General features: G+C 39.5%; 1 protein-coding gene across 4 annotated transcripts in view; it reads left to right on the top strand.

Moving 5' to 3' along the window:
* The window catches only part of KYNU (kynureninase), a 173,966-nt gene that overhangs the window by 39,118 nt on the left and 111,261 nt on the right, over nt 1-23,587 (top strand). For all 4 annotated transcript variants that reach the window (XM_011988709.1, XM_011988710.1, XM_011988708.1 and 1 more), the window contains 2 exons: nt 5,830-5,950; nt 14,817-14,899. In XM_011988709.1, the coding sequence (XP_011844099.1) occupies nt 5,830-5,950; nt 14,817-14,899 (204 nt within the window). The remainder of the gene's footprint in view (nt 1-5,829; nt 5,951-14,816; nt 14,900-23,587) is intronic.

Raw genomic sequence — 23,587 nt, 5'->3', positions numbered from 1 at the left:
TGGAGGGCAGTGGCATGATCTCAGCTCATTGCAAGCTCCGCCTCCTGGGTTCACGCCATTCACCTGCCTCAGCCTCCCAAGTAGCTGGGACTACAGGAGCCCGCCACCGGGCCCGGCTAATTTTTTTGTATTTTTAGTAGAGACGGGGTTTCACCATGTTAGCCAGGATCGTCTGGATCTCCTGACCTCGTGATTCACCCGCCTCAACCTCCCAAAGTGCTGGGATTACAGGCGTGAGCCACCGCACCCGGCTGGATCTTTTGTATTTCTACAGGATTAGTTGTAATGTCATCTTTGTTGTTTCTGACTGTGCATATTTGAATCATCTTTATTTTTTTCTTTTTAATCTAGGTACTAGTCTGCTGATCTTGTTTATCCTTTTAAAGAAACAGCTTTTGGTTTCATTGATCATTTCTATGAATATTTAGGACTTGATTTCATTCTTTTCTCCTTTGATTTCAGTTATTTATTCTACTAGCATTGGGGTTAGTTTGTTCTTGCTTTTCTAGTTCCTCTTGGTGTGTTACTAAATTGTTAATTGCAGGTCTTTCTAACTTACTGATGTAAGTGCTTAGCACTATAAATTTTCCTCATAATACTGCGTTTGCTGCATCTCAGAGATTTTGGCATGTTGGTTGTATCTCTGTTTTAATTTATTTCAAAGAATTTTTTTATATCGGCCTTAATTTCATTGGTTACCCCAAAGTCATTCAGGAGAAAGCTGCTTAATTTCTATGTAATAGTGTACTTCTGAGAGATCTTCTTGGTATTGATTTTGACTTTTATTCCACTGTGATATGAAAGTATGGCTGGTATTCAGCTTTTTGAATTTATTGAGACTTGCTTTATCTCCAAGCATATGGTCAATCACAGAATATGTTCTGTTCACAGATGAGAAGAATGTATAATCTGTGGTTGATGGGTGGAATGTTTTGTAGATGTCTATTAGCTCCCATTGGTTGAGTGTTGAATCGAAGTCCAAAATTTGTTAGTTTTCTGACTTGATGATCGGTCTAATGCTGTAAGTGGGGTGTTGAAATCCCCTACTAGTGTTATTAACCATCTAAGTCTTTTCATAGGTCTAGAAGTACTTGTTTTATGAATCTAGGTTCTCCAGTGTTTGCTATGTATATATTTAGGATAGTTTAGTGTTCTTGTTGAATTGAACCGTTTATCATTATGTATTGCCCGTGTTTGACCTATTTTATTGTTGGCTTAGGCAGTCTGGCCACTCCTTGACACCATTACAGTAGCCTCTAGTGAGGCTATGGCAGCTGATGACTAGCTGCTCAGGGATCCAAGGCCTGTGCAGCTCTTTGTGGGCTTAAGTGGTGCCCCTGCAAAGACTCCAGGCTAGTCTCTGTGTAGATTTGGAGTTCCACTGAGGTCAGTGGCTTCCCCCATGCCCAGGATTGCAAAGGTCCATGGCAGAAGTTTGGATCCCCTGGAAACTTTCACTCATCGACCCTTTCCTGACTTTAGGGAGCTTCCTAAGCTCTATAGTGGTTCCAGGTGGGCAGGTCCTTGGCTTTGCTCCTTTCTCCTCTGTGGGCCCTGCTGCTTTCTTGTTGAATCCCAACATGACCTCTTAGATGATCTATTTGAAGATGTAGCATTTACTCACCACTTTGTTTTCTCTCTGTGAGAGCAGCATACACTAGCTACTTCTAGTTAGCCATCTTGAACCCTTCACCTGTTTTCCTGATTGGAAAAGTGCCCATACCTGGGGAGCTCTGCATTTTTCTTTAGAGTGCTTCACAGATACTGCATTTTTTACAAATTAAAGGTTAGTGGCAACTCTGATTCCAGAAAGTCTAACAGCATCATTTTTCCAAGAGCATGTACTCACTTTATGTTTCTGCAGTACATTTTGGCAATTCTCACAATATTTCAAACTTCTTCATTATTATATCTGTAATAGTAATCTGTGATCAGTGCTCTTTGATGTTATTATTGTCATTATCTTAGGGCAACATGAACTATGTCCATATAAGATGGTGAACTTTATCAATAAATGTTGTGTGTGTTCTCACTGTGCTAGAGACCAGTTGTGGAGATATGTGAGGGCAGCCATGTTGCCAGGCACATGTGGGGACAAGAGGAAGAGGATGGAATTTACCATGTTTGGTGGACCCAGTTTCTAATGGCCTGCATTTGCATATTAAAGCTAAGAGCCGGGGCTTTCCTGTTAGACAAGAAATATTTCTGGAGCTGCTTTAAAGGAAACAAAAACTTCCCAAGGACCACTTTTCATCCCTATTTGCCTAAAATAATTTCTTAATAACTCCTATAACAAAAATATACTGCAAAAGGGTCATACCTGAGAAGTCTGCTTGTTGGGTTGTGGTAATTTTTGCATAAATATTCTAGAAATATGTTGTATGAAGTGGGAAGTGGTGGTAGCAAGCAGATCATGAGACATCAGCTTAAGTATGCATTAACTACTTCAGGAAACTGGAGACTGGAGGTCTCCAGTGGGAAGGAGATTTTAATGAACTCACAAAAAATACTTTATAGGGAAAGAGCTAACCAAAAAGCACCAAAACTGGACTAAGGTTTTCTTGTCTTTCTTTTTCCACTCCATTGGAGGACTTAGAAGCAGTAGCAATGAGGAACAAGAAAATAAATTGTTAATAGACACATTACTTTGTTCCAAACTGCAGTTTCCTGAACTTAAGTCAAGCATGAGCTAGGGCTGGGGAGAATATTTAAATCTGAAGTGATATTGATATTTTGAAACTAGTTCCTAGGTTAAGCTTCATATAAACTAAAAGAGTAAGCTCATAAGGGTCACAGTGGTGGACATTTCTGATGCACTAAAATGCTCCTCAAGCAATCAAGTGAGTTTTCAGAACCATGAGCTTTATAGCAATCATACTGTAGCCTTTTCCAAGAAGGGAGCGTTCCAGAAGAATGGCTCTAACACTGTTGACTTAAGGACTAACTGGAGCAAGCCCTGCTTGTTAAAAGTTGAAATTCTTGACCTCATAAACAAGTTTGAAGTCAAACGAACCGTTAAGCAGAGTGCTATGGGTTGAATTATGTTTCCTAAAAAATCATGTGTTGACAGCCTAACCACCTGTGCCTAAGACTGTCCTTACAAAAACAATCAAGTTAAAGTGAGATCATTAGAGCGGGTCCTAATTCAATATATTGTAATGTTCTTATAAAAGGGGGAAGTTGGGAAACACACAGGCATACTGGGAGAACGCCATACACACAAGAGATGGCCATCTATAAGCCAAGCAGAAAGGCCTAGAACATATTCTTCCCTCTCAGTGCTTGAAAGGAATCAACTTTGCCAACACTTGATTTTGGACTTAGAGTCTGCAAAATTGTAAGACAATAAATTTCTGTTTAAGTTACCTAGAAGCCTTAGTTCTAGAAGCCCTAGTAAACTAGGGGTGGGCTTGTTACATGAAGCAAGTATTCCCAGCTCAGGGAGGATTTGCTGAATGTGGAGACTTGGCTGATAGGGGGAACCGATGAACTCTTTTAACATGCCCAATCTGTGCCAGAATTTGAAGTGTGACCCTCAGACAAAGCTCAAAAATCTCTGCTTTCTTTTTGGAATAAAGTTTTTAGGATGACTGGCACATTTGTTTTTTAATTATCTATGGCTTTTTTTTATCCAACCATAACAAAAAGGAGGAATTGCAGCAGAGACTGTATGGCCTGGAAAGCCTGAAATATTTATTTTCTGGCTTTTTACAGAAAAAGTTTGCCTTGCCTTGCTTAAAACAAAGGTACTGGTTAAATATCCTGCCTGCTGGGTATTAACAGAACAAATGCAGCAAATGATCTGATCTGAACATGAACCCACAGGATCCCCAGATCATGACACCTCTCAGTGTTTTCTCAGAGTAGATCTGGACAATATAGATTAAGAGGAAGAAACTGAGACAGCTTATCCTCCTTTTCCTCCCCCTAATAAGATCAGGCTAAATTCAATGGAGGAAGACTTTCCAGGAAATAAGAAGTAAAGGCAATAAAAGAAAGAGTTGGAAAATGATACCTACAAGAAGAGCGAACCGCGGTCTTGAAGCATTGTGACTTAACCAAAATTTTGGGATCTACTAACAGGACATGTGTTAATCAAGCAGTTCACTTTGAAAAGGAAAGTTCTAGTAAGCTCCATGGCCTTTGTGAAAAGGCCATTGAAGTGAGAGAGAAAACCAAGAGGACCATTGAGAAACTGCAAAAAATGTGTGCTCTAATTGGCAACACCTACTTCAAAGAAAAATGTAATAATATTATTTCTACAATACACATTTTAGCATAGCACTAAACTCACAATATGCTAAAAAAAAAAGTTGTCAGTACAGGAGACAGAAAATAATCCTGAAGAATAAGATTGGCTGGTGTACATTAATCCTGACTTGCCTTTGGGGAAAAAAAGGTAAATACAATAAATGCTTCAGAAAGGGAATTTTCTCCCACTTCATAAGCATTAAATACTAAACAAGATGTCCAACAGAATCCAAATGACATTGAGTTGTGCAAGAGTCAGGAGCTGACACTGAAGGACTGGGAAATATTTAGGAACCTAGAGCTCTCATGTTCTTAAGGGTTGTATAGAGAAAGCATAGGAGACATAAAAACTGTGGATATAATCCCAAAGGCATTAAGCTTGGACTCAAGCTATAAGGAGATTATCAGTAATGTCCAATGTGACAAGAACCATTGATGTGATAACCTTTTATTTAAAAAAATAAATAGAGATGGAGTCTCACTATGTTGCCCAGGCTTGTATTGAACTCCTGGGCTCAAGTGATCCTCCCGATTTTGCCTCCAAAAGTACCTGGATTACAGGCATGAGCCACTGTGCCTGGCTGACATGATAACCTTGAGGATGGGAAATGGGGAGGCATATCTAATCCTAGGTCCAGAAAATAATGATACCTTAACCAAGAGGGCTCTTCTGGTGCACGTGTAAACAATATGTGCATATCTTGTATTGGTCAGGCTTAAAAGATGCCAATGAAGAACAATATCTATAAAAGGGATCAGGTTGAAATAGATGGTATGTCTCTAAAAAGTCTTTAAAGGTTTAATTAAGTAGTCTGAAATAAAGACCAACATAGTACTTAATGATTCCAATGAAATATAAACAAGAAGCTTAGTCTTTTTTCCCCTAAGATATAAGACAAAACTCAGTAGCTTACAATTGTGACTATAAACTTGTGACTTTCTAGACTATGTTTTAAGCACATGGATTGGTTTGTTTGCAGTGGGTAAGCTGCAGGATAAAAATCGCCAAAGTTTGATTTATATGAATAAGAAGTAGATATAGAGAACAATCTTTGCCTATACATGTGTTAGTACTATCTGTACATGTGTATGGATATAGAATGAAAAAAACACATAAATCCAGTACATCTACTTTAGTTATATAAATAATTATTTGCATTTTTGAAAAAATTGCCATTTCTACAACACAAATCAGTACAGTGTCAGTACTTGACTAAATTCTGGTAATCTTCTTATACAATTAGATAGGCTGATGTATTTCCTAATTGAAAACATTTGTTTTTAACTCTTTTCTAATGCTTTGGCTATTCATGATTGGATGTAGTTGCTAATTTAGATTTCCCCATGGAGCATAGTAAATATGAGAGATCATCATAATAGCCTCTATAGGTTTAAATTATATTTTAAAATGTAAATGCAAAAGTTAATTATTGTTTAGAGGACCTGATGTCATCCTTGGGAGTAATTTTTAATTACTTTTTATCCTTCTTAGAGTTGATTATATTAATTATTTGTACTGGCTTAACAATACCATACTGAAAATTTTTTTTTTTTTTTTTGACATTTCTTCTGTTTCAGTTGATTTATCATTAGTGAATAAAGATGAAAATGCCATCTATTTCTTGGGAAATTCTCTTGGTCTTCAGCCAAAAATGGTTAAAACGTATCTTGAAGAAGAACTAGATAAGTGGGCCAAAATGTAAGTATTATTTTAAAAGCTACTACTCTACATCACATACAAACATTTACAAAATCACATTAGGTTGTCTAATATTTGGAAAGATGTGTAATAGAATCCTAGTACAGTCATCCCTTGGTTGTCTGCAGAGAATTAGTTCCAGGGCCTCCCTATCATTCCAAAATCCACAATGGTCCCATATACTTTAAATAATCTCTAGATTACTTATAATACCTAACACAGTATAAATGTTATGTAAATAGCTGTTATGCTGTATTGTTTAGGGAATAGTGATGAGAAAAAAGTCTGTACATGTTTAGTATATATGCAGCCATCCATTTTTTTCCCTAAATATTTTTGATCTGGAGTTGGTTGAATCCATAGAGAGGGAATCCATGGATACAGAGAAACCTTAACTGCTCAGTAGTCTCATTTGATTGATGAAAATAACTGAGGATCAGAATAAGGTGACATAACAAGTTAGTGGCAGAATCAGGACTAAAACTTTTACAGTATTTAAACATTTAAGTTCCTCTCCTGTGTTGACATCCCTAAACCATATGTAATCATTTTATTTTATTTCTTTAATAATTAAGAGAGGAGTTAATGTTTAGAAGCTTCATCTCTTCATGATTAGGCCAAATTATCGACACTTATTTTTATGATAACCGGAAATATTTTAAAAATATTTTCTGATTATTTGAAACTGAAAAATCAATATGAAGATGAGCCAAACTTGACAGTTAGGAAAACACTTCAGAAAGATGAAACCAAACCAAATAGAATTTCAGAGGAAAAACATTTGGCTGTCAGAAACTCAGACTACATTCTTTACTTTTCCTCATTCTTCATGCTACTGGTTTTCAAATTGGGAACAATATCCGTTCTTTAAAGATTAGTATGCCAGTCACGGTGGCTCATGCCTGTAATTGCAGCACTTTGGGAGGCTGAGGTGGACAGATCACTTGAGGTCAAGAGTTTGAGACCAGCCTAGCCAACATGGTGAAACCTCATCTCTACTAAAAAAAATACAAAAATTAGGCCGGGAGTGGTGCCTCATGCCTGCAATACCAGCACTTTGGGAGGCTGACGTGGGTGAATCATCTAAGCACAGGAGTTCGAGACCAGTCTGACCAACATGGTGAAACCTCGTCTCTACTAAAAATATAAAAATTAGCCGGGCATGGTGGCAGGCACCTGTAATCCCAGCTACTCAGGAGGCTAAAGCAAGAGAATTGCCTGGACCCAGGAGGCAGAGGTTGCAGTGAGCGGAGATTGCACCACTGCACTCCAGCCTGGGTGACTCTGTTTCAATAAAATAAATAAATAAATAATATTTAGCTTACACTGACTGTACAAATGATTACAACTATGGCTATTAGATAACACTGTGAAATTCTTCATTTCAGTGATTAAGAATGTAATTTCACAACTTGATGCAAAAATGATAGAAGTTTATATAATTTATTAATCATGTTATAACTTTATCTGCATAACTTTTATGCATAATTTGCAAAATACATACCACCACATTTGCTCTAGCAGGTTTTAGTATTTAATGAATGGGGGTCATAGTTAATAAAAATGGTTAATATTCATTTTTGGCCTTAATGTAAGAGAGGGCAGATAATTAGATTGAATGAATTTGAACTTATAGAGTGTCCTTGCCTCTTGGGTATTCATTCAGCAAGGCTGTGAATTTTTATCCTTTAAGCATTTAAAATATATTCTACCCTGCTATTCTATTCATATCCTTATAGTCATCCCACTTAAGTAAGAAACTGGTTGATTATTTTCAAGACTTTAAAGTTGTATTTCAGGAAATCACCTCATGCCCTTCTATTGCTTTGTCTTTTACATTTCACCTTGTGATGATGGAAAATTTCATCATTTTAATTAAACCTTCTCACTGAGTTTTCATTAGACAGATGATTCAGAAAGGTTGTGTATTTTAATGCTTCAGGCAATGTACAGTGAATTAAAGAAGACTGCTAAGCAAATGGACATCTATTCCATCCTTGCTTTGTTTAGTTTATGTAGTCTTCTTGTTTTAAGCTGTAGTGACTCTGTCAACATCATGGTCCTGCCCATAAATGTCTGTGGTGTTTGGGATGCCTGATCACATGCCTATTCTCCCTACCTCACCCACCGTTTTTGATCCCAAAAGTGTTTGCTCGTTATTGTTTTTTATCTCCCAAATATTTAGCTTAAAATCCCACTTCTGATCTTTTCCAGCTAAAGTTCTGTTGGGAGGAAACTTCTCTACAAACTGAGTACTTAGGTCAAAGTGGTGAGGGCCTGCCAATTAATTGACAACAGACAGGTTAACAGGAGAAAAGTTTATTTCACACTCAGATAGAAGAATTCTACAAGGGGTAGTTTGCTGAACAGCCATGGGTAAGGGTTTATATACCAGCTTAACTAAAGGGAAGAGTTTTAGAGCTTCAATGGGAAAATATCAAGGTTTCCATTGGGCTTTTTCATCCTGATGCTAATAGGCAGTATCCTTCCTAGCTGGAAGCTCCCAAGAGGGAGATGAATGGCAGCTGAATTTGTACCTCCAGGTGCTAAGGTCCATCTAACTCTGAGGATGGGTCAATGGCAGCTGTATTTTTAGGAGGCTTTGCTTAAGTTTAGATAACATTTCTTTCTGTGGCTGCTCCTTTTTCAGATGTGTTCAAAGTAGTCGGACCAGGCATGGTGGCTCATGGCTGTATTCCCGGCACTATGGGAGGCCAATGTGGGTCACATTAGCCCAGGAATTAAAACCAGCCTGAGCAACAAAGGGATGGGAGCAGTGGCTACTGTCTGTAATCCCAGCACTTTGGAAGCTGAGGCGGGTGGATCACAAGAGCCCAGGAGTTCCAGACCAGCCTGGGCAACATTGTGAGATCTCAACTCTACAAAAAATACAAAAATTAGCTGGGCATGGTGGTGCATGCCTGTAGTCCCAGCCACGTGAGAGGCTGAGGTGAGAGGATCACTTGCACCCAGAAGGTCGAGGCTGCAGTAAGCTGTTATTGTGTCACTGCACTCCAGCCTGGGCTACAGCAAGACCATGTCTTTAAATACATACATACATATATACATGTAGTCTTCATGCCACTTCAGTGGTCTGTTGGTCTCTTCAGTTTTCGTTCTGACTGTTGCTTTGTTTTTTTGCACTAAAGTCAAACCCTGCATGTGTTCAGTTGCCTCTAGATCCAGGGCCTCGCATTATTGTGGTAAGTTTTGTCTGATCACTTCTTCCTCTTTGCCTCCTTCATTGCCACTTCTGCTCTACTTCTTGGCTGGTACTCAAGCCAGGTCAGTGACTCCCTTTCTTCTTGACCAATGGAAGATTATGGGAATCGCTGAGTCAAAGATGATTACACATTTACTAAACACTGTAATGCACATTGAAAGTAGTTGCTTAGTTGAAAAAGACAGTGTTAAAAATGTATAATCTTGACCAGGCATGGTGGTTCAAGGGTGTTACCCAAAGACTTTGGGAGGCCAAGGCAGGCAGATCACTTGATCTCAGGAGTTCGAGACCAGCTTGAGCAACATGGTAAAACCCTGTCTCTACAAAATATACAAAAGAAATTTAGCTGGATGTAGTGGCACATACCTGTAGTCCCAGCTATTCGTCAGGTTGAGGTGGGAGGATCGCTTGAGCCTGGAAGATGGGGGTTGCAGTGAGCTGAGATTTTTGACACTGCACTCCAGCCTGGGCAACAGAGTCAGACCCAGTTTCAAAAAAAATTATAATTTTAACAGTAACATAAAAATTAGAGTGCTTTAACAAAGCAAGGTTTTGCACAAGCATATAGGTGTCAAATCTCTGTCCATCCAAGTGCTATAAAGTAGGAAATGCCATTGGGCTCATGGATTCCATCTTCTCCAGTTTTATGGCCTATTGCAGACATACTGCCTATCACACCTAAGTATTGAATAAACAATTTTTTGTCATAATGCAGCCTGATTTTGTAATTCATCTGGCTACCATCTTTGATTACTTATACTAAGGAAAAGCCAAGAATAGAGGTAAAACTAGAAATATTTTAGGATCTGTCTTAGTTTGTTCCCACTGCTATACAAAATACCCAAGTCTGGATAATTTATAGAGAAGAGAAGTGAACATTCTTATAGTTCTGGAGACTGGGAAGTCCAAGATCAAGGTGCTGGCAGACTTAGTGTCTGGTAAGGTCTGCTCTCTGCTTCCAAGATGGTGCTTCTTGCTGCATCCTCATGTGGCAGAAGAGGCAAACACCTGCCTCCCACCTCTTTTATAAGGGTCCTAATCCCATTCATGAGGGCTCTGCCCTTATGACTGAATCACCTCCTAAAGACTCTACCTCTTAATACTGTCACATCGGCAGATCAAGTTTTAACATAAGAATTTGAAGGGGACACATTCAGATGATAGTAGAACCAAATTATTTCTAAAACTTAAACTTTCTTAAGGCAAACTGTGAAAATTGTTTTCTTAGAAACTTTTACCTCTGTGTTAGTTTTAAAATGCTATTACCATTATTTTGCATTTTCATTTTCAACTCTACGGGATTTCTAAAGTAGATTAATAACACATTGAGGAATATATTTGTTTTGCAAAATGGCAACATTTAGGCAATTCTAATATTCTGAAATATAAAACTTTTTGTGTGATTATATTTATTTGATACTTAATAATTATAAGCAAAAAGGTTTTATAATAATAAGAAGCAACAGTATGTCTGAAATCTACGGGTCTGTTGCAATGAATAGGCAATAAGCATAAGTATTTGGAAATAATATATTAAATATTTACTAATGACCTAGATTATTTAATGGAGAATAACATTGGTTAATAATCATAATGCCACAATCCAGCTAGAACAGAAGGGTATATAAGTCCTAAAGAGCGTATTTTAAGGTGGGGAATGGGTATTATGTCCCTAAAATAGAATCACAATATTTTGGGTCATTTACATTGTCAAATCTGCTACATCAAGGGTGTTCTCTCTTTTTCATAAGAGCAAAAACCTACTATAGTTTTGTCTGTACAGGGATTCTTCTAAGAACTGTGACAGTTTAGGTAAGATTATTTAAAGATAAAAATGTGCCTTTGAATTAAATATCAGGAATACACTACTGAGTTTACTTTACATGGCAGTGTGTGTGTGCTGACAGGACACTGATAAAACACGCCAGAGAGATGTAGATGCCTCCTTCAGACCCCTCTAATCTCATTTAATTTAAGCATTTCTTCCTTTAAGAGCAATAGTGTTTGAATAAGAGAACATAAGAAAATACATAGAATGGCATGTTACAAAGATTTTTCACAACATCTTTATTTTTGTTTTTCTAATTAACATTATTTTTTTGGAGTCAGGGTCTCACTCTGTTGCCCAGGCTGGAGTGCAGTGATGTGATCATAGTTTACTGTGGCCTTAAACTCTCAGACCTGGGCTATCCTCCCACCTCAGTCTCCTGAGTAGCTGCGACTACAGGCACATGCCACCAAGCCTGGTTAATTTTTTCTTTAATTTTGTAGAGACGACGTCTCCCTATGTTGCCCAGGTTGGTCTCAAACAATTGGGCTCAAACCACCTTGACCTCCCAAAATGCTGGGATTACAGGCATGAGCCACCATCCCCGGCCTCGCAACGTCTTTATTGGCTAATCATCAAGTGGGTCATGGAAAAAAAATATAATATAGTGAAGGCAGGCTGTGAAATCGTAATTATTTCCTTATGGAAGGAAGCTTTCTAAAAACAGGGCCATTTTTCATTTTGTGGGATGGTTAAAGCATAGTCCTACTTTAAAGAGGATCCAAGTTTCTATTAACTTACTAATTTTCCATCCTGCAGTCCTAATTTTGTGAGTGAATACTCCTAGTAGATGTCTCAGAAAACACCCACTTATAGCAATGATTTATTCTGTGGCAGTGAGTTAACTCTCTCCCATGCTCTCTTTTCCTTTCCAGCATTTGTAAAAGAAGATTACATCTGTGCTGCAACTATTTTAAGTAGTTTTGTTTGAGCAATATAATATTTTTTTCCTAACTCTAATACTGATGTTTATAACTGCACTTTAATCTACATCAACTCTTTCTAATGACAGGCCACTTTACTTTGGGTTTATTTGGGTAACACTTTGTAAATACATTTCACTACCCCAGGCTAGTGGGCTAACAAAATGAAGCAGCAGACACTGTGTGGTATTTTGAAGGGAGGGAGATGCCAAAAGCATTGCAGGAAGAAACATATCCCTAAAGATTATTACCACGGTGTCTACCAGAGAGAGGAGTAGGTGGCATAATATTCTGAGATATAAATTCTCTGAGGCAGAACATAGAATTTTACTACCTAAATGTAATAAGATGTATTGTGCTATCAGCAAAGGCCGTGGAGCTCTATGTGATTAAAATTAAAAAGGATCCAAGTATCTGCCTTTAACTACCATTTAGCGATAATGATTTTTGTCTTTAGCATTTATATTGAAAATCAAGAAAGAGGCAAGCTGCAGGCTGTCTAATAACAATATGAATAATAATAACTAACGACTGCCCCTCTTTTCCATCCTTAGTTCTTAGCAGTCTATGTTTATTCTCAAAGAAAGTCCTCTTCCTTCATCTTAGTTTATATGGTAATAGACATGTTAGTTTAAAAATTGTGTTCTATACCACATGCTGATGAAGGGAGTTTTAGCATTAGATTTACATTAGGAAAGAAGACTCAGAAACGGGGTACTATGTAATGGTCTCTTTCACATGTTATCTCATTTATTTCTCATGGGAATCCTTTAAGGTCCACATCGTTACCCATTTACTTGTACAAATGTGGAAAATGAAACCCTATAGCTTCAATAAATGTGGTCTCATGACCAGTACTGACCTGCAGCTGACTTATACCAGATGTCAGAAGCCAATTATTAAATACTCAGAATTTTTGTTGATAGTATGAAATCACCCATGATGGGAGTATTTCCACCTTGGAAATCTGCAAAGGAGGAAAAACAGGGCTCTAGTCCTCCGGTCTTAACCGCCCCTCTTAGGGAGTAGCAGCCCACCAGCACCAGTTTACTGACACAGATTCAACCCAGGTTGGTACTATACAAAAAGCACATTTTCATTCCTTTCTTTCAAGCTGACAAACTTTTGGATTCCTAAAGAATTAAGAACTGTTACCCAGAAAAAAATGGGCTTCATTCACGTGGTAACAAAGGTCTTTCTGGGGACATGGATGAAGCTGGAAACCGTCATTCTCAGCTAACACAGGAACAGAAAACCAAGCACCACATGTTCTCACTCATAAGTGGGAGTTGAACAATGAGAACACATGGACTCAGGGAGGGGAACATCACACATTGGGGCCTGTCGGGGGTTGGGGCTAGGGGAGGGAGAGCATTAGGAGAAATACCTAATGTAGGTGACAGGTTGATGGGTGCAGCAAACCACCATGGCACGTGTATACCTATGCAACAAACCTGCATGTTCTGCACATTGTATCCCAGAACTTAAAGTATAATTTTTAAAAAGTCAGAGGAATATATAGCAGGCTCAAACATTTAATATTTATCTTTTAAATTGTGAAACCATCTTTGTAATATTTACTATGAAATAAGTTTTAAAATGTTGCTTAATTCTAAAATATGATTTAAAATAAACTATTTCTCTGTAGTTAAAAAAAAAAAACAGAGGAAACAAGTTTTGATCAATAGAAGTTTGATTACTTGGTATAAGTAAGGAGGACACTGGGAGTTTTCACAAGAGCAGTGTCTCCCAGAGGAAAAGTGAAAGGGGAGTTTTACGGGGTGATAGGGGAGAAGATGCATCATCACATGTAGAGGAAGGGTCGCAGTTGTGGAGATTCAGTGAGTAATCATGCCAGTGCATAGATTGCATGTATGGTAATGAAGCTATAGCTTCTCCCCAGGGTGGAGACTTTAGCATGGTAATGAGGACAGTTCACTCAGGATCATCCATGAGTTGCTGCGGTCTGGCAGAAGCTGGCTCCAACCAACAAGGTGACAGCATTACAAACCAGGCTTCGGAAACAGACAGGTGACAGGGCAGGAGGCTGTAAAACAGGCTGATGGCTCAAGTATATTAAATGTTATGATCCCTGGAGACCTCCCTGTCTGCTTACAGAACTACCACCACCTTCAGAGCATCATAAGATACAACAATGTAACAGCACTCAGAGGCACTTCACCTTAGTCCTCTGTTTTAATTTCTTCTATGTTTTTCAAGTGTACTTGCCTTCTTCATTTCATGGAAATTTCTTGAAAGTTGAAGTACTCTATGTGTTTTGCATTTTTCTACTATGCCTCCTGGGATACTTACTAGAATAATAAAATTGAGCTGGAATGTGACAGATGAAATTGCTAGCAAATATGTCAAACCAAGCAGTGTTGGCTTTGATTATTCATAAATTTTGTTATTTAATATAAAATGGTATCATGAGTATAATCATATTTTATATTCTTCTATTAAATTTACAGATTATAGGTATATTTTAAATGTCAATTTATAATTATTTTAGTTTCTAGCCTTACAAAACAGTATGTAAGTTTTAGTATAGATACTACATTCTACAGGTATAAAAGTGTGTTCAAATAATCTTAAAAATTGCAAAATAACTGAGACCAAAAAAATTAGACTCTAGAATAGAGCAAAATATTAAAATAACATATGAACAATCCCCCCTCTTCCTAACAAAAAGAAAATAAATTTTAAAAGAGAAGTTAATAGACATTAATCCCAAGTATTATATTTTTTGTTTTAAAAAAGCTTGATTTTATATAATGACTAACACAGAGAAAGGTCCACATAGAAATGTTTATTTGCTAAAGCTGATATTTGAAATAATCACACACATGCACACAAAAGCTAAGAAATGTTTACGTCCCTTTTCAATTTCAGAGCAGCCTATGGTCATGAAGTGGGGAAGCGTCCTTGGATTACAGGAGATGAGAGTATCGTAGGCCTTATGAAGGACATTGTAGGTAAGTACAAAACATTGAAGTTTTTCCAAATGAACTGTAAAGATATTATCATTTAGTTATAAACACAGGTCATCAAATCAAAATATTATTGAAGAGCATCGTGATTTTCTATTTTAATCCATAATAGTAAAAAGGAGGTACACTTTTAACTTAAATTTGTTAACTCAAAGATTGCTATGGTGAGCGTAACAAGGTTATTTATATAAAAATAAAATATATGTTATTATTTTTTCTGTCATACTTTAAATGTAATATTTATCACACCTATGAAAAACATACACATTGTATTAATTTACAATTGAATACATTTCATAAAAATCAACTGAAATGAATTTTCTATAATTTAATTATTTGATATAATGAACATTTTGACATGCTAAATGAACATTTGACACCAATCATGTTTTTGCTCATTTCAATTAAATCTTTGGTGATCTATTTAAATTTTAGCTTCATGTTACTGAAAATGACATAGCTGACGCTGTTTTTAGTCTGAAATGTGCTATCTTAAAGAGAGTTATATATACTATCGGTGGTATTTAAGATAGTTTTATATGGTAAATGTGTTAACATTTTGAAAAAAGTTATTTAATTGGCTTAAATATTCAGCATTGTTTAAAATTTAAGGTACTCAAAAAAATTAATGATGTTTTGGTAATTGGAGTGGTGCTATTTGGAACTATTTTAAGGACTTAGGGAAAACTCAAGTTTTCAAATCCTTTTTGAAGGCTTATTCTCTTATAAGCAAATATACAAATGTCTTTATTGCTTCATTTCATTTGAATCTTGACCAGTAATTAGAGAAAAAATCAAAGTGACTGGAAGGGAAATGGAGTGGGGAAAGCTGGACTTATGCATAGAAAAAACTACGGCAACTGACAAATCATTAAAATCTGGAGAGTATCTTGTTTTTTAAAAAAGTAATTATTGATTCTTTGCTATATGTCATGACTATGGGAGCTCTGAGGACATAAAAGTGAATAAGGGCTGAGCATGGTGACACACACCTATAATCCCAGCACTTTGACAGTTTGAGGTGAGTGGATTGCTTGAGTTCAGGAGTTCCAGACCAGCGTGGCCAACATGATGAGATCCCATCTCTACAAAAAAAAAAAAAGTAAAAATTAGCCAGGCATGGTGGCACACACCTGTAGTCCCAGATACTTGAGAGGCTGAGGTGGGAGGTTAGCTTGAGCCTGGGAGGTTGAGGCTGCAGTGAGCCCAAATCATGCCACTGTTCTTCAGCCTGGAAGACAGGGTAACACCCTGTATCAAAAAAAAAAAAAAAAAAAAAAAAGAAAAAATAAAGAAAGAAAGAAAAATAAAAAGAAGAAAAAATGAATAAGAACACTCACCTTCCTTATCCTCATGGACTGCCAGTAAAGGAAGATGCAAAGAAATCCAAAATTAATGTACTACATAAGTAGAATACAAAGAAATAAAAAATTAATCACACTACCAAAGAGCCATAATTTTCCAATTGATTTAGGACTGAACACATGCATGTAACTGCTCTGTTTTCTAAAATCTCACTAAAGAATTCTGAATAGAATAGAAAAAAAAAATTACAAAGTCTAAACCCCAAAGGACAAAATAGAATGACAAAGGAGATGATAATAATAATATCTGGGGAGTTGGCTGGCAGATAGACAAGCAGTAATTGCTGGTATCAAAAAAAAAAAAATGTAAACCAAATCCTAATCTCCCAATGGCAAAAAAATAAAAAAAGCCATCTTTACTTTGCTAATCACCTGACCATGAAAAGAGTCAAATTCTGTAAAATATTTGAAGAGTAAATTATTCTGTAAAATATTCTGAGGCAAATACGAGTGGTCATGACCCAAGGCACAGTTTCAAGAGGTCCTAAGAACACATGCCCAAGGTGGTTGGGTTGACAAAAGACATTAATCTACACATGTGAGGTATCCATAGGTTTGGGGGTGAGGATGGGACAGGAGCACGGGTGGGTAGTGTAGGAGTTTATAGGTCATAGGGTTATAGGTGGAGTCAAAGATTTTCTTATTGGCAATTGGTTGAAACAGTTATTATCTAAAAACCTGGAATCAATAGAAAGGAGTGTCTGGAGGAAGATAAAGGGTGATGGAAACCAAGGTTCTTATTATGTAGATAAAGTCTCATAGGTGGCTGCCCTTAGAGGCAATAGATGGCAATTGTTTCCTATTCATACCTGTAAAGGATTCTAGTCTCTCAGTTCATCTCTTCAGGATTGGAAGAGACTGAAAAGGATAAGATTTAGTGATATTCATCATATTCTTGATAGATGCGAATTTTCCTTCACAACAGAAGGCTTTGTAGGGCCACTCAAAATATGTCAAAGAGACATATTTTGGGGTAAAATATTTTGATTTTCTTCTTTATCTGTCATTTGATGTTATGCTAGAGTAAGCTTGGAAAGTAAGCTGTGTTATATAGGATTAAATAAAACCTATGTGGTGAGATTTTATGGTTTGTAGGGTGTTACTCCCCAGGCCGCTTAGGAATTTGGGCAAGACAGGAAAAAGGTCAGAGTTTATTCCTCACACCTCCAGAAGTAGTGATGAAAATACGAATTTTTTAAAAAGATTTGTTGAAATTCTGTTTAAAATATAATTAGAATATCAGATCCCCTTGCCCACTTGATGCTGCCAGGTGAATACTCCCACACCCCATTTTGGGAGATAACTGGATAATTCGTTTCCAGAAAAGGAAGAAGAAAGGGTCTCCAGACTGCCATAGCAAACACCACAGACTGGGTGGCTTAAACAATATAAATTTATTTTTTCCCAGTACTGGAGGCTGGAAATTCATGATCAAGGTGCAAAGTACTGTCAGGGTTGGTTTCTGGTGAGGGTTCTTCTCCTCTTGACTTCCCTTCTTGGCTGCCTTCTCACTATGTCCTCACATGGCCTTTCTTTTGTGTACTGGAGGAGAGTTCTCTGGTCTCTCTCACACGTCTCATAAGGACACCTAAAGATACCAGTTCTACCATGTCAAGGCCTCACCCTTATGACTGCACTTAACCTTAATTACTAATTTATAGGCCTATGCCCAAATATACTCACATTGGAGGTTAGGGCTTTAACATATGAATTTGGGGTAACCAACTCAATTAATCATAGTTGTAAGGTTTCTGTGTCGGTTTGAACCCCCAGAGCACGCCAACAGACAACACAAGGAAGTATGGAGCAACATGCTGTTTTAATGAGTGCCTGGGTGCAGGAAGGCTGAGGCCTAAAATGGTGTCAGCACCAAGTGAAGACAGGACAAAAGTTTTATAGTCTCCTGTAAATAGGAAGTGTTCTAGTCAGACATAACTGCTACAGTGTACCTGGATGGCCTCTTTCTCAGTCTTAAGGGGCATGTGTCTTCCATCCAGGGTAGCTGTCTTTCTGCTGGCTCTTTTCCTATTTCTGCTATCTTGCCGGCGCATGCTACTGAGTAAGTAGCCTTGCGCCTGGGTACTGGGCCTGAGAAGGGAAGAGTTATTCATCTCCTTAAGCTTTCGGGCCCCAGGGAGAATCTTACATTCCTGTCTATTTGGTTATAGATCAAAGGGAAAAGGGGCGACTTTCTCAATAACTACTTCAGGCGTGATATAGGGGGTGGCGTGGGCACCTTGGAAAAAGAAAACCTTAATTTTTGGGGTATTGTTGAGAGACGGGTTGGTATCCACTGTGTCCTTGTAGTGGGAGCATCATCTGGATTGTCTGGAAACACGTCTGTGCCTGCAAGACAGTTATGTTGAGAGGACAAGGAGGTGTCAACAGGGAGAGGCATGGCCTCATTTGCTGCTTCTTGCATGAAAGACTGTGTCTGGATTAAGGAGGAGAGGTAATTTCTGAGTGGCTTAGAGTTTGGTAAGGGTGGAGGCCTTAAGATAAAAGTTCTGCCATACACGATTTTAAAGGGACTATAAAAAGAGGGTGCTTTTGGTGTTGTGTGGAGTCTCATGAGGGCAAAAGGGAGATTTTTTTGTCCATGGCTGGTGGGTTTTAACAGCCAGCTTGGTGAGTTGGGCTTTAAGGACAGAGTTAATTTTTTCAACTTTGCCTGAAGATTGAGACCTGTAGGGTGTGTGGAGAACCTACTTCATATTTAAGGATGTAGAGATACCTTGGGTAATTTGGCTGATGAAGGCGGGCCTGTTATTCAGCTGGATGGATGTTGGGAGTCCGAAATGGGGAATTATATGCATGATGAGAGTTTGTTTGACAACACTTGCACCTTCTGAAGTTGTTGGGAACGTTTTTACTTACCCAGAGAAAGTATAGACAAAGACTAGAAGATAGCAGAGCCATTTATTGGACGGCCTGTGAGTGAGGTTTACTTGCCAATCTTGCCTTGGTACCTGGTTCCGGGCTTGATGAGTAGGAAAAGGTGGCGACTGGAGGGAGCCTTGGGGTGACACTGAGAGGCAGATAGAGCAGGACTGGGTAATTTCTCAGAAATGGCTGGAAAGGTGGGGACAAGTGAGAACAGAATGGAGAAGTTGCAAGAGAGGTTTGTAACCGACATGGAAAGAGTTGTGGAGGCTTTGGAGGTGAGGAAGGTTTTGAGAGTGAGGAAGAACGAAGCGTCTTTCCTTGACATACCATGGTCCTTGCTTTTGAAGGTTTTGGGCTCAGAAGTCCTCCTTTTCTTCTGAGGTGTAAAGAGGAGAGAACAAGGACAGGGACAGAAACTGGCCCTGCACGGGTTGCAGGGCTATTTGTTTTGCTACCTAATCTGTTAGCGCATTTCCAACGGATATATAATTGTGTGGGGTGTGGTGGTCCCTGCAATGAATGATGGCAACTTTCTGCAGGAGCCTGACTGCTTGAAGGAGTTTGTTGATGAGAGAGTCATTTACGACAGGAGCGTTTTTTGCTGTTAGGAAACCCAGTTTTTTCCAGATAGTCGAGTGTGACTGTACTATATGGAACGTATAAGGAGAATTTGAATATATGTTAATTTGTTGTCCGCCTGTCAGTGTGAAAACTTTAATATGGGCAATGAGTTCAGCTTTTTGAGAGGTACTGCCTAGGGGGAGTGGATTGGCTTCAATAGTATGTGGGGTGGGGCGGGGACACTATAGTATAGCCAGGATGCTGGTGTCCTTGATGTAGGAAGGAGCTGCCATCTACAAACCAAGTAAAGAAGGGGTTGGTCTGTTAGGTTTGGAAAAGGTAGAAGAAAGGTTTGAACAGTGTTCACACAGAAGTGTGTAGGGTCTTCAGCTGTTGTAGCTTCAGGTAAAAGCATGGGTGGGTTTAGACGGGAGCTGGTTAGCATAGTGATTTGGGGGATTTCTATGACTAGAACATACAATTGGAGGAGTCGTGGGGCAGAGATGAGATGTAGTACACTGCGGTGAGTTGGCAAGTCTTTGATGTTATGGGTTGAATAAACTGTTAGGTTGGCATGGAGAGATAGTTTTAGGCTTCTAAGGGTGAGGACAGCAGCTGCTGCCAATGCTCGGAGGCAGCAAGCCATCCAAGAACTGAGGCTTTAAGCTCTTTAGAGAGGTAGGCAATAACCTGGAGGGTGGGTCCTTTAGCCTGGGTTGGAACACCTAGTGTAACTCTGTGCTGTTTGTCGGTATAGAGGGAGAAAGGTTTGGTGAGATCTGGGAGAGTGAGGATGGGGGCTGAGGTGAGAGCCTTCTGGAGTAGAAGGAAAGGCTGGGTAATAGGCTGTGCAGATTTTAAATGCTCATGGAGGGGGCTTTAGCAGCTTGGTATAATGGTTTGGCAAGTAGAGCGAAGGAGGGAACCTAGAGCCTAAAATATTCCGCTAATTCTAGAAAAAGAGATTTTTTTGCTTAGTTCGCGGAGGCAGGAGGGATTGGAGGAGGTATATGCAGTCGGCTGTTAGCCCTTAGATTCACGGGGTAAGAGCTAGACCTAGATACATAACTAAGGGGGTGCATATTTGTGCTTTCTTAGAGGAGATCTAATATCCCTGTTTTGTCAAGAAGTTTAAAAGAGAGAGATAGTGTGGGTGTTGCAATCTTTTTGAGAGGGGCTACACAGGAGCAGATTATTAACACACTGAAGTAGAGTGGATGGTTTTAGGGATAAGGTACAGAGGTCACTAGCAAGGACCTGTTCAAAAAAGTGGGGGCTGTCCCTGAAACCTTGAGGTAGTACGCACCAGGTGAGCTGACGTGAAACATGGGAGTTGGGGTTTTCCCATGTAAAAGCAAACATGTTTGGGGAATCAAGGTATAAAGGAATTGTTTAAAAAAAAAAAAAAAGAAGCAACTTTTAGGTTTAGAATAGAAAATTGGGTGGTATTGGAGGGAACTGCGGAAAGTAAAGTATATGGGTTAGGAACTACTGGACATACTGGGAGTACACCTTGGTTAATGAGTCTGAGGTCCTGGACTAAGTGATAAGTTTCATCTGGCTTTTTAACAGGTATAACTGTTTTAAAAGGAGTTTGTGGGGTGGAGTAGGTGACTGGCGAGGAGGCAAGAAATGATAGGCTTTAGGCCTATGAGAGTTGCTTAGGGGATGGGATACTGCTTCTGTGATAGGAACTGGGTGGGTTTTTTAAGGGCAATGTGGTTGGGGGTGTGGTGTTTTCTGACTGAGTATGTGGAAGTGTCCTAAACAGCGGGGTTACAGATGGGGGATAAGGAAAAGTTGCATGTTTTAAGGTGGGAGGTTGGAGGAGTAGAATAAAGTTAAAAGCCCTGGAGGGGTCTGGGTTGATGTGTTGGGTACTATGGGGAACACGGAAGTGAAGAGTAGTGTGGAGTTTTGAAAGGAGCAGACTTTGGCATGAGGACAGGAGTAAGAAAGACTGAGTGAAGGAAAAGGTGGCAGGGAGCAGAAAAGTGGAGGGGTGGCTTGGGGTTTGGAGACTTTTCTATTAATTTCTACAACAGAGACTTGTGAGAACTTGGTGGGTCCTGAAAAATTAGGTAAAGCAGTGTAGGTTGCCCTGGTATTAATTAAAAAACATACTGGCCTACCCACTGCCATCAGGGTTACCCTTGGTTGGGATGAAGAGATGGTAGTTGCCAGGGTGTCCATTTCAGGGCACCATCAAGTCTTCAGTGGCAAGGCTGATGAGATCCGAGTAGGAGGTTTCGGCCGGCTTAGGAAGGGATGGGGGCGGTCCTTGTGGGGTCTGCTCACAGTCCAACCTCCAGTGGGGTCCTCCACAGAGAAGGCATGGCCTGGTGGGCTTACCTGGGTTTGGGCATTGTCTGGACCAGTTGACTTCATTGCCGCACTTGAAACAGGCGCCAGGTGGAGGTGGATTGCTAGGAGGCTTCCATGTGGAACTGCAGCCCTGTGGGCCTGCAGGACCCCTGATGGTGGAGGTAAGCATTTGAAACTCTGCCTGTTTTTTTGCCTTTTACTTTCCTCATCCTGATTGTTAAAGACTTTCAAGGCTAAATTAAGAAGGTCTCCTTGTGGGGTTTGAGGACCGTCATCAAGCTTCCAAAGTTTGCGCCAAATATTGGGGGTGGATTGGGAGAGGAACCAAAGGTTTAAGATAGTGGTTCCTTTTGGGCTGACTGGGTTTAGGTTGGTATATTTCCTTATGGCTTCAGCTAAACAAGAGAGAAAAAGGGCTGGGTTTTCATCAGGACCTTGGGTGATTTCTGAAAATTTTTCATAGTTTACTACTTTATGGGCACCCTTTTTGAGTCCTGCAAGGAGACATACAATCATGTGATCTTGATGGCGGCATCCAGAGGCCGATAATCCCAGTGGGGGTCCTGGTTGGGAACTGCCTCTGCGCCACTAGGCTGGGCAGGAGTTTGGGGGTGAATTGCATCAGCATGTCCCTGAGCTAGGGTCCAGATACTGCCTTGGTCTTCTGAGGTGACGGTGGAAGAGAGGGTAATGTAGAGGTCATGCCAGGTTAGTTTATAAGACTGGGTAAGGTACTGAAACTCCCTAATATGAGGTGGGGTCTTCTGGAAATGAACTGCGTCTTTTGTTAATTTGAGAGAGGTCAATGAGAGAGAAGGGAACATGAACTCTAATAATACTTTCAGTTCCTGCTACTTCCTGAAGGGGGCACTCTAGCACAGGCGCTGAAGTAAGGGTGGGGCATGGGCTAAAGACGGCGCCTGAGCAAGTATGGGCGATAGAGAAGGAAGAAGCCAGCAGTGGTTCCTGCTGAGGGTATGAAGGGGGAAGAGGGTTGAGTTGATAAGCAGTGGAGGATAGATAGGGGCGTAAGGTGGCAGGATGGGTTTATAGGCTTCAGGAGAGGGCAGTGAGGAAGGAGACTGAGTACAGGCAATGCTAGAATTGTCCTAAGGGGACCGTGTAGGAAAAGAAGTGGATACAGCTGACTGGGAAGATGGTGACTGAGAAGACAATGGGATATAGCAGGCGGTTGAGAGAAAGAGGTAGGGGCTGGGAGGGGTGGACAGCAATCTGCTGGATTGAATGAGGAAGGAAAGGTAGGGTTGGGAGGAGAAAGGCGATCTGCATGGCGAGAATGGAAGAGAAGAATTTGAACAAGTAAGCAAGAATTGTAGAGGTCAGGCTGTGATCTGAGTGCAAAAAGGCCTGGACATAAGGAATTTCTCCCTGTTTCTCCAGTCATCAGCAATAATTGCTTAAGTTAGTTAAAATTGTAAAGTCAAATGTTTTATTTGTGGGCCATTTAGATGCATTATTTAATTTGTACTGCCGCCAGGCTATATTGTAAAAAAAGACAAGGCGCTTAGGGTGGATA

The sequence above is a fragment of the Mandrillus leucophaeus genome, unplaced genomic scaffold (assembly GCF_000951045.1).
Source record: "Mandrillus leucophaeus isolate KB7577 unplaced genomic scaffold, Mleu.le_1.0 Scaffold336, whole genome shotgun sequence".
Classification (NCBI taxonomy): Eukaryota; Metazoa; Chordata; class Mammalia; order Primates; family Cercopithecidae; genus Mandrillus; species Mandrillus leucophaeus.
This window is presented reverse-complemented; position numbering and strand designations above follow the sequence as displayed.